At 38.8% G+C, this 12,077-nt stretch overlaps 1 protein-coding gene across 4 annotated transcripts in view; it reads right to left on the reverse strand.

The window, feature by feature from the left end:
- USP47 (ubiquitin specific peptidase 47) overlaps positions 1-12,077 on the reverse strand; it is a 111,534-nt gene that overhangs the window by 2,049 nt on the left and 97,408 nt on the right. For all 4 annotated transcript variants that reach the window (XM_077761193.1, XM_077761191.1, XM_077761192.1 and 1 more), the window contains 7 exons: positions 8,095-8,270; positions 7,666-7,746; positions 5,561-5,676; positions 4,853-4,971; positions 3,136-3,266; positions 489-536; positions 267-397 (listed from right to left, as the gene is read on the reverse strand). In XM_077761193.1, coding sequence (XP_077617319.1) covers positions 267-397; positions 489-536; positions 3,136-3,266; positions 4,853-4,971; positions 5,561-5,676; positions 7,666-7,746; positions 8,095-8,270 — 802 coding nt within the window. The remainder of the gene's footprint in view (positions 1-266; positions 398-488; positions 537-3,135; positions 3,267-4,852; positions 4,972-5,560; positions 5,677-7,665; positions 7,747-8,094; positions 8,271-12,077) is intronic.

Here is a 12,077-nt window from a genome sequence, read left to right on the forward strand (position 1 = left end):
AATGACTTTTGATATTGATTACATGTTATGATAACATTATGGATATACTGGGTTAAAATATTTTATTAAAATTAATTTCACCGGTTTCTTTTTACTTTAAATGTGGCTACTAGAAAAATTCAAAATGTAATGTGTGGCTCTTGTACTAAGTACTGGTCGGGGCTATCTTATACAAGGAAAAAAAGTAAAGGTATTTATGGAAAACAAGATACTTCTGCACAACAAAAATGTGACATCACTGGGAATAACAAACACTGTAAAGATACCTATAAAATATGACGGCACCATCATCACAAATATAAAGAGGCCAGACATTCAGGGTAGAAACTTTAGGATTCCAGTCCAAATCCTGATGAATATCAAGGATAGAAATATCGCAGGGAAAAGTTCCTCTACCCTAAGGAAAAAATAAATGAATGAATAAATCATGCTGATAGCCATGTTTATTGAGCACTAGTACCCAAATGCAAACATTCTCAAGGCTTTACCTTAGCAAATTCAATATCTTCTAAAGGAATTCCACTGATTTCACAAAGCTGTAAACGGAAATATTTTATATGAGTTCACTTAAAAAATAAATGTGCTTAAATAAGTTATCAACCTTTTAACCCACACAGAAATAGCTTGATTTTTTTCAAAGATGGAATAAGTGTTTGATATGAAAAATTAGAGGGGCGCCTGGGTGGCTCAGTTGGTTAAGCGTCTGACTTCAGCTCAGGTCATGATCTCACGGTTCGTGGGTTTGAACCACATGTCTGGCTCTGTGCAGACAGCTCAGAGCCTGGAGCCTGCTTCAGATTCTGTGTCTCCCTCTCTCTTTGCCCCTCCCCTGCTTCCATGTGCTCTCTCTCTCTCTCTGTGTGTCTCAAAAAGTAAAAATAAAACGTTAAAATTTTTTTTTAACTAGAAAAAAAAGCAGAAAGTGGTGGAATTGTCTCTTGTCCACCCTGCAAATACCATGTCCCAGAAATGGCAACTTAGTATATTCCTCCTAGACCTTTTCCTGTGCACATATATCACATATATCTAAAATACATAAAATTATATTTATGAAACCTCTGTTTATAACACTTTTATATAGCCTATATATAAGAACAGAACACAGAGTAACCTCATGCTCTTCAATAGCTGAAAAATATACCATTTTATTCCCTACCAATGGTTACTGAGCCTGTTGTTAATTTTTCTAGTTACAATGCTATACCATATATACCTTCATGAATGTCCTTTCATATTTCTGCAAATTTAAAAAAAAATTTTTTTAATGTATTTATTTCTGAGAGAGAGAGAGAGAGAGACAGCGTGAGCAGGGGAGGGTCAGTGACAGAGGGAGACACAGAATCTGAAGCAGTCTCCAGGCACTGAGCTAGCTGTCAGCACAGAGCCCGACACAGGGCTCGAACCCATGAACCGTGAGATCATGACCTGAGCCGAAGTTGGACGCTTAACTGACTGAGCCACCCAGGCACCCCTTTCTGCAAATATGTCTTGAGACTGGGTTCTTAAGATGTGGACGTGCACATCTGAAACACTGATGATGCAAAATTGAAGCCTGAAACAGTGATGTCAATTTAGCCACCTATCAAAGCTGTATGAGGGGTGCCCGCGTGGCTCGGTCGAGTAAGTGCCTGGCTCTTGATTCAGCTCAAGTCATGATCTCACAGTTCATGAGTTCAAAATCCACATTGGGCTCTGTGCTGACAGTGCAGAGCTTGCTTAAGATTCCCTCTCCCTCTCTTTGTGTTCCTGTCCTGTTCACATGAACACATGTATGTGTACTCTCTCTCAAAAATAAATAGACATTAAAAAAAAAAAAAGCTGTGCGATCTGACCTGTTTTCCCAAACTGACAACTCTAGGTATTTTGATTTTCTACATTTTCACCATTTTAAGAGGTAAAGAATGCTGTTATTGCCTATTCAAGTTCTTTGCCTATTTTAAAATGATTATTCACCTTTTTCTTATTAATGCAGTAGCTCCATATAAATAAGGACCATAATACTTAATATATGTTTCAAATAGTTTTTCTTCTTGTTTTTTATCTTTGTTTATCGGTTGTTTATTAAAATTTAAAAAAAGAAGAAACTGGAGGGATGCCTGGGTGGTTTAGTTGGTTGAGTGTCTGACTCTTAATTTAGGCTCAGGTCATGGAGTAGAGGCCCACGCTGGGCCCATGCCCAGTGAAAGATTCTTTCTCTCTCTCTCCCTCTGCCTCTCTTCTCCACTCATGATCTCCCTCTCTAAAATAAAAATTTTTTATATTAAAAAGCTACATTGGAGAGGAAGCTGTGTGGAAGGTTTATACTTCTATGTGGTCATCTTTTCTTTTTTAGTTTCTGATATTATGCTTACAAAAATCTTTCCCTCTCTAGAACATAAAAATATTTTCAACCTTTTCATCTAGCACATTTATCATTTTATTGTATTTTTATATAAATTTAATATACTTAGAATTTATTTTTGTGTTTGGTGTGAATTATGGAAATAAAGTTTTTTTAAGATGCCAATTATCCTAGTACTGCTTATGAATAATTCAACCATTCCTCAGAGAGCCACAGAATTCCCACCTTTAAAATAAAAATGCAAAAGAGAGCTTCATCTAGATTCTTTATTCAATTCCACAGCATTTGGCTTCTTAAAATATATACAGCAATTTAGTAACTTCTAACTAATGCTAATTACTCAGGACAAACTTGATTCAAATAACTAAAAGTCAGGGTCCATTTCTGGATGGCCAAAAGCCAATGTAATTTTTCAAACATCAGGAGCCTGAGAAAACAAGGAGAGTGTGTGACAAAGAAAGAAGGTTGCCACGTGAGTGTTTGGCACGTAATTACTTCCTAGGCTATCTCTTAAGCAACACAGAGAAAAACACATATTAGTTCAGTCTGTTTGAAATGAACTTACCGGGGCGCCTGGGTGGCTCAGTCGGTTAAGCATCCGACTTCGGCTGAGGTCTGATCTCACAGTTCGTAGGTTCGAGCCCCACGGTGGGCTCTGTGCTAACTGCTCAGAGTCTGGAGCCTGCTTCAGATTCTGTGTCTCCCTCTCTCTTTGCCCCTCCCCCACTCATGCTCTATCTCTCTCTGTCTCAAAAATAAACTATAAAAAAAAATTAAAAAAAAAAAGAACTTACCTTCTCTCGCAGCTCATCAACACTACTGCTTTCCAACACAACCTCCTGGAAGGGATCCAGCTTCATCTCTGAAGGCCTCCACCGTCTTGACAAAACGGCAAGCTGGGACATGGATTTCATCTTCTCCACCCCTATGAGGATGCAAGATTAGGTCATCCTTCTCTTTTCTCTAGAGGCCCATTAATCCCTCTCTTTTTATTTACTCAAAATTTACTGATTCTTCAAAACCCAGCTCAATTGTTACCTTTCTCTCTGGTGTACACGAGAGCAAACTGCACTGATTTGGTCCTTAGGTACCTATGATTCTGGAATTACAGGTTTGCAGAAATTTTGGAATTTATGGTTCTCTTAGAGACTGTGCATCTGGAGTACAATCACTGCTTCTTATTCATTTTTGTAGCACCAGAGATTAGTAATGTCTGGCAATTTACAGGTCAATAAATGTTTCTTAGATTTAATCACATGATTTCGCATGGATTTACTTCTTACTCAATTATTTTGAGGCTAAAATATATACTGAAATGATACTGACACAGGCACCCACTATCCAGTATCATCTCCCGAGCGACCCACCTCTGCTAATACACACTCAATCCTTCCTAACAAGGGGAACTTCTCTGTCCATCACCATCTCTTCTTGGTCTACTCAGACACAGTGATTATTCTCTAAGGCCCCAGACACTCACTCAAGGAATCACAGTCCAGAACACTTGCCTATACATCATAGTAGACAGTGTCCTGGCTGTCCCTTGACTCCCCCATTAACTTGTCAAATAATCATAGTTTTTACAATAGAAATTTAAACCAAGTTAGATCTTAAATAACAAGGAATAGGTGAGGTGTTAGTATTATTCAACCCTCTGAAAAGTATCATAATCTTATGATGTGTTAATTTCTATGGAAAAAAAGGAAAATTAAAATCTATCTAGGCAATAGCAGTCCCAAAAGAACATAGAACTAGTTGTTTCCCTTGATATGGTCACCCCAAAGTCAACTTTCCTCACATTACCTCTTCTAAAAAAACAGTATTTTAAATGCTCCAATGCTGGACATTAAAAGCAGGAGATGTGACAAACACAGGTCCTCTTCTGGGTCACAGTTACAGGTTGAACTGTGTCTCCTCAAAAAGACACTTAAAGTCCTATACCTAGTACCTCAGACTAAGACCTAATTTGGAAATAGGGTTGTTCTAGTGGTAATCAAGTGAAAATGAGGTCATTAGGGTGGCCCTAATCCAACAGGACTAGTGTCCTTATAATATGGGAAAATGCAGAAGCAGACACCCGAGCAGACACGGACACACATCTCTCATCAAGTAGTAAGCCTGCTGACACCCTGACCTCAGACTTGCAGCCTCCAGGCTGTGAGACAACACATTTCTATTGCTGAAACCATCCAGTCTGTGGTACTCGGTCACTGTTCTCAAAATCTCTGGTAAATAATCAATGCTACATCCTCAAAACAAAATAAGCCATAATGAAAAAAGACAGGTAGGAAAATGTCAGCAGAGTTTTCTGTAGAAAGTACTATAAATGCAAACTTCGAAACTGTCGACTTTCTATAAGGAGAAATTAATATTCTCAAAATTAAGAAATATATAAAAGGCAAATGCAACCCAGAGTAAAGATAGGAGAAAACTTGTTCTTTGATAAAAACTATATGCTTCTATCAGTTCCAGAGCACTTCTGATAGTTTCCCACAAAAATATGGATTATACCATCAAGAACTTCAAGGAACACCTCCCAGTTGCTGGAGATATTAATGTCTTCTTCATAAATATGATAATCCAGAAAGACAGTACCAGGGTTCTTCCATGTTTTTTTCCTTAGACGGAATCTACAAATGTGATAAGACATTTTAAACTACTATAACTTGAGATTCTTAACCTAAAAACAACATGATTCTGACATCGAGGAAAAATGAACTATGTTTAAGTACAAAAGTCAAGTGATTATTCATTAAAATTTAGGGAAAATATGGGGTACCTGGGTGGCTCAGTCAGTTAAACTTCCGACTTTGGCCTCAGGTCATGATCTCGCAGTCTGTGGGTTCGAGCCCCACATAGGGCTCTGTGCTGACAGCTCAGAGCCTGGAGCCTGCTTTGGATTCTGTGTCTCCCTCTCTCTCTGCCCCTTCCCCCAATCATGCTCTGTCCTCTCTCTCAAATATAAATAAACATAAAAAAAATTTTTTTTTAACTTGGGGGAAACTATAATGAAATGCTCCCCCAATTACAAATTTAGTATCCTACAGAGGAAGTTCAAACAAATTCTAATATTTTGCTTACTTCTATTAATCTATAGTATTAAAACTTTGATTAGTAGAGGAATTCTTCAATTCTAGTTTTAGAAAATCATACCAATCCATATCAACTGCCCACACAAGATTTCCTCAAACTGCTGATGACACTGTCATTTTACTTTACCTGTCAGTACTGAGCTCTAAGCCACACTGCTCCCTGAGTTGAGGAATTAATTCCTCTTTTGATTGCCGTACTGTCATTCCTTTAGCAAACACAGCATCTAGCAGAAACTTGCAAGGCTAGGAATACAAACATAAAACAATCAGCTAAATTACACATTCAAAAGGGGTACACAGACATTTTATTTGCATTGTATAGTGTGATAATTATAGGACTGAGTTTAGGAGTTGATCTTCCTAGGTTCAAATCTTGGCTCCACTACTTACTAAATAAGCTATCTTGGGCAAGTTTACTTAACCTTTCTGGGCCTCCTTTTTCATTTTTTAAAAAATATTATTTTTTATTTTGAGAGAGAGAGGAAGAGAGAGAGAGAGAGAATGAGCAGGGGAGAGGGGGGCAGGTGCCCCTCGGTCTCATTTTCATCTGTCTTCTCACAGAGTAATTGTGAAGATTAAACACCACATTCATATTTCTCTCCTTATATTAAAATGATCACAATTTTGAAAGTGAAAAGAATCACTTTTATGGACTAAAATGAGGGAAATGCATACTACTCCAAATATGTTCATTTTTTTTCTCAGAAGGGATATTTTATCTACAAACGCCAAACTCAGAACATTCACATATAAGACATATGATGAGGGGCGCCTGGGTGGCTTAGTCGGTTGGGCGTCTGACTTTTGCTTAGGTCATGATCTCGCGGTTCGTGGGTTCGAGCCCCGCGTNTGGGCTCTATGTTGATGGAGCAGAGCCTGCTGGAAATTCTCTCTCTGCCCCTCCCCTCCCCTACTCATTCTCTCTCATTCTCTCTAAGAAAAAAAATGTGATGGGCGCTCAATAACTTCTCTGTTGGACAAATGAAGGCATTTTATGAAACATTTCTCCCTTTTCAGCAGTCCCTCTTTATCTGTGATTTCCCTTTTGCATTTTCAGTTACTTGCAGTTAGCCAACTGGAGTCCGGAAACAAATGATCCTTCTGCCAAATCATCAGAAGACCAGGAGTAACCCAATGCTATGCCACAAAGCCTACATCATTCCCCTCACTGCATCTCATCACACAGCATTTTATCATGTTATGTTATCACAAGAAGGGTAAATATAGTACAATGAGATTTTCTGAGAGAGACCACATTCACATAACTTTATTACAGTGTTCTAACTGCTCTATTTTATTTCTGGCAACAGTTAATCTCCTACTGTGCCAAATACAGAAGTTAAACTTTATCAAGGTATGCATGTCTAGGTAAGAGCATAGTATATAGGTAGGGAGCGACCGTGTCTGCGGTTTCAGGCATCCGCTGGGCAGGGGGAAGGGGGGAAGGGGAGTTTTGGACACATCCTCTATGGATAAGAAGGGGAGAACACGGTCTTTGCTATTCAGTTTGCACATTTGTCTAGGTCTTCACTAAGATGTTATAAACATCCCCAAAACAGAGACTTTGCCTTTTCCTTCTGGGCGTTTGCCTGGCATCTGTTATATGACCTTAGGCAAGTTACATAACTTCTTTGTGTCTCAGTTTCTTTGTCTACAAAATGGGAACGATACCATTTCCATCATAGCTAACTGATGAAGATTCAAGGAGTTAACATCGCAAACATATGGCAGCTACGAGATAAACGCTTGCTAAATACTGACATGACTCTCTTAACACAAAAAGTCCTTACGCACTCTACAGATCAAATGCTATCCCCCTGGAGCACTACACGAGAATTTCCTAAAATCAAGCACAAACAAGTCCCCTCTTCAAAGCAGGAAATATCTGCCTCACTCCAGCATGTGTAATAACACTTGAAAGCAGAGCAAAGGCAAAGAAAGGCTTGAGGGCCACGTTCATTTGCTGCATGTTTTTGTAAATAAAACTGTGTTGGGACACAGCTAATCCCACTGGCTTATGTACGGTCTACGTCTGCTTTTGTGTTCCAGGGGCAGAAATGAGTGGCTGCAACAGAGGGAGTATGGCCTGCGCAACCAAAATAGTTTCTGGCAAGTGTCCTGACCTGTCTTTAGAGAAATCAAAAGAAATGTCGAGTCACAACATCTCTGCTCTCTACGTTTTTAATAACTAGCAGAAGTGACGTCTTATTACTCTGAAGCAGATCAACTTACCTCTTGCTCATTGACCAGCAGCTGGTACACTTTAACTCTGTATTCTCCTTTTTTAAGTGCTCTCCCCAGTCTAATTGTAATCTATAAATTAAAAACACTTTTTTAGATATATTACCTCCGCAGAATAAACAACCCATTCTCCCCACACTGTTTAGTTTGGTCTTCAAAAATTCTCTAGATTATGGGCTCTTTGAGAACAGGTGTATCTTTCACCTCTGATTCCCAGCACCTAGAATAGTAACTGACACACAGTTAACATTTAACAAATGTCTGTTAGATGAATGAAAAACAGTGACGACGACCAATCACTAAACATAAAAACAAAACAACCCTTTTAGGGCTATTTCACCTTACTTGGAAACAGGGCAAGATGTTCTCAAATCTATCATGTAAAACAGACTCTAATTATTGGAAATGATTTTAATCAACCTTATTGTCGTCTGAAAAGGATGAAAGTGTCTCGTTCAGCCGGACGCTCTCGAACTCCTGGTTGCTGGCATACACTCGGAAGACCTTGAAGTGAGAAGACAAAGCTCCAACAAAGGGCTCTAAGTGTTGTTTGAAAGCAGCCAGTGTAATTCTTTTATCAACATGCACCATCAGCCCTAAGTACAAAACAACCAAAACAAAACAGAAACAAACCTCTTAGAATATAAATAAAACAGATCATACGCACCTTATTATACTGTAAGCAGGGAAAAAGTACCCCCTTCAGTTATGTGACTTTTAGCTAATACACAACACATTGGATGGACAAAAAACATAGACATGGGAGCATACAATGAAATCCAACAGCTTCAACAACTTCCAGTGTTCTGAGACTGAAGTGCTTATCTATTTATTCATATAGGCTGCTGAATCCCAACCAAACTTCAGTAATTCTTTTCTATTACATACATTTCTAGTTCTCCACAGTGATAATGTAGGCTCTGGATGGGTTCCAACCGCGCCTCTTCTGCTTCCCAGCCGTGACCTGGGCCAAGCCACCAGCCTCCTTATACCCACTTCCTTATTTTAAAACCAGCCTCCTTATACCCACTTCCTCATTTAAAAAAGGGAGACAGTAGTATCTGATTCCTAGTACTGCAGTGTGAATTCAGTGAGACAACATGTTTATCATGCTTTTGGCACAGTGCCAGATATCTAGTAACTGCCTCAAAAATTGTTAGTAAATTTGGTTCTGGGATTTCTACTAGGAAAAAAATGTCAAGACGAGTATATGAAGATGTCTGTTTTATCACGTGGTTGGACTGACTGTGATAGGAAGAGCATCTAAATGAATCAGAAACTCCCAACCCTCCTTCAAGCTTCAATATAAACTCTCATGGCAAGGCAACAGGATTATTTTTGGTGAGCTTTATTTTTTCTTATACTTATTAATCTTTCGTCCTTTATAAGCTACTCATGAGCATACTTCCGAAATATTTGTAAGACTGTGGTCTTAATATCCTAGTAAAGAGCAACAACTTCACGCATGCTTCTCCCTCTCTTACAACAGGCATTGCAGGATGCAAGAGCTGCCGTCCTGCTTTAGGCCAGTGGTTCCTCTGGAGACCTAAGGCTCGCTCGAGGGTAGGCCTGGCTTTTCTGTAAAATTTACATAAAAAGTCAAGGATGAGGGGTGCCCTAGATGGCTCAGTTGGTTAAGTGTCCTACTATTGATTTCAGCTCAGGTTATGATCTCATGGTTTGTGGATTTAAGCCCCATGTCAGCCTCTGGGTTGGTGACAGAGCCTGCTTGAGATTCTCTCTCCCCCTCTCTGCCCCTCCCCCAAGTGTACGCACATGTGTGCTCTGTCTCTCAAAAAAAAAAAAAAAAGTCAAGGATGAGACCTTAAAGCATGCCTGGTTTATGTTCCCAGGTTGACCCAACTTTTGGGTTGATGACTTTTTTAGTGGACTTTTTAAAATAACTTAATAATGTTCATTTACTGTTTTCCCAGTTTAAGATTCAGATCCACTATAGAAAATGTGACTATAAATATAGAATATAAACATGGTGATGAATTTTTTGCTATATACACCTTTTCAGGCAGCATTTCTTTCAATTCCTTTAAAATGTCCATTTCTAAATTTTAAGGAATACCCCTAAATAATCCAGCTTTTGGGAAATAAGCCTCTATTTACACTATCTAGCAGGTAAAACATTTCTTGAGAGAAGGGTATAATGAAAAAAATTACTTGATTAGAAATCAGAAGCCAATGACTACATTTCAGTTTTGCTGCTTTTGCCTTATAAACGGCTATTGGTAAGTCATCCAATGTCTCTGGGCCTCAGTTTTCTCATGGAATCATTACACCAGTCTTAATGATTGCTGTTATAACAAATGTAGTAAATTCTAAGTCATTACTCAAACAATAAGCTATTACCACCATTTTGGTTTCTCTTATAACTCATAGTAATGTATCACAGGAAGATACAAATGTTTGTGGGTTATTGATATAGTCCAATATGGTGATTAGGACCAAGTGGTTCTGGAGTGGATTGGCCTGGCCTGAATGAATTCTTGGCTCCTCCTCATACATTAGATCTGTGACTGTGACTTAACTTCTCTGTACCTCAATCACCTCTATTATAAAATGGAGACAGTAGTGTTTATACCTCACGTGTTTTGGGGTTGGTGTATGTCAAATGTGTAATACAGCCCAGGCAAAAATTGTTGGCTTGATTGGCTGCAATCATAATTTTAGAGATTAGCATCATACCATTTTCCTTATTTACCTCCTTCAAACTGAAGAGTTTAGTCTCTTCACAGAGCAACTTCAAAATATCTTTAGGGTTTTTATCTTTCCTTTATGTATTTCTTGAATAAGGTGGTAACCAAAATTGTACAAAGAAATTATCAGTGTAAATGCACTGCCATTTTTATTATCTCGATCTCCCTATTTATACCAGAGTGCCTGCAGACTACAATAGATCACAGTGGAACAGTATTTTCAGAGAAGGGTCTATAGTTACTCCCCGAGACAATTCCTGGATTATAACAGATAGCTTAAAGACCATCACTTTAAGTGCATTTCAGTTATTACCCATATTGTCTATACTGTACATAAAATGTCACTCTTCAGACATCAAATTCTTTGTTTATGTGTTACACGCTGCCATTCCATCACTCTGAAGATCCTGTATTATTCATCACCCATGTTATCCAGGCACCTACTTTGAGGTCACTGAGGAACTGTGAAGAACCTGCCTTAGTACAGACTCCTGAAGCACCTGGCTGGGAGCTCTCAACCCTACTCCTCTACCTCTAAGCCCGTTTTCACTTTTTAAATAAGCCTTCTGCATGGCTTCAGAAAATCAAAAGAAACTGTAGTAAATGGGTTCTCTTGATCATCATGTTTACTATTTCAATGAATGCTAGTAAACTAGTTCACTATGAATTTTCAAAAAGGTGGAAGGAGACTCCTCAGACTATAATTCTAAGTATTCTCTTTAAATTCTTAACGATGAGACTCATGCAGTCAAATTTCCAGCACATCATTATAAACCAAATCACTTAAGAGAAATTTCTGAACTTTTTGTAAAGAGGAGCTATTTGTAATCTTCCAATGCTCTTGAAGGGTTGAGGATGGGAAGAAAGCAGGGTAGCTACTGGCTACTTTTCCTTTACTCTGATGTGAGGAAAGTAAAGGACAGTGGGTAGCAGTTACGAGGTGGAGAAATGCAGACCGGCCTTACTATCAGAATATAGGAGTTGGATCCCTGCAGTGTGACCTACCAGCTGTGTGACCTCCGGCAAATGTAAGTCAGTTTGAGTCAGTTTCTTCATCAGCAAAAAGGGTCTAACAGCATCAATTTCACATAGCTGTTGGGAACTAAGTGAGATAATGTGAGTTAATGAGCCTTATGAAGTAAAAACTCGACAGGAAGTTAAAGCATTATTACAGTTTCTGTCTCCATTGTGGCTCACCAACCCACATTTCCCCACCTGAGTTCCTGCAAGGTATCTGTCCGGATGTCACATGGTTCCAGTGGTACCGGGAACTAATTAGTTAAAAAGACATATTTATGTATTTTTACTACTGATTTCATAATTTCTACCACTTCCTTTTAAAAGACTAAATTTTGAGACTATAAGCATCACAGCCATTAACTTTCATGGTGGTTGTTGGTGTGCCTTCTCCCACCAGACGAAACATAAGGCTACATGCATCTTTGTCACCTCCACTTCTAATATCTACATAGGGCCCGGCATCTTGAATGGATTCAGGAAATATTAACTGGGTGGGTGGATGAACAGATGGATAGCCTGGGACTCCCTTCCCACTGTTACAAAGGTAATGGAGCAAATGCATTCAATTCAAAGACTTATACTCTAGTAATGGTTCCACTACTTACTAGCTACACGAGTATTTTTGGGTAAGTCATTCATCCCCTAAGAGCTTCAGTTTTCTTATCAGTCAAATGG

This window comes from Crocuta crocuta, unplaced genomic scaffold (genome assembly GCF_008692635.1).
Source record: "Crocuta crocuta isolate KB4526 unplaced genomic scaffold, BGI_CrCroc_1.0 scaffold233, whole genome shotgun sequence".
In the NCBI taxonomy this organism is placed as follows: domain Eukaryota; kingdom Metazoa; phylum Chordata; class Mammalia; order Carnivora; family Hyaenidae; genus Crocuta; species Crocuta crocuta.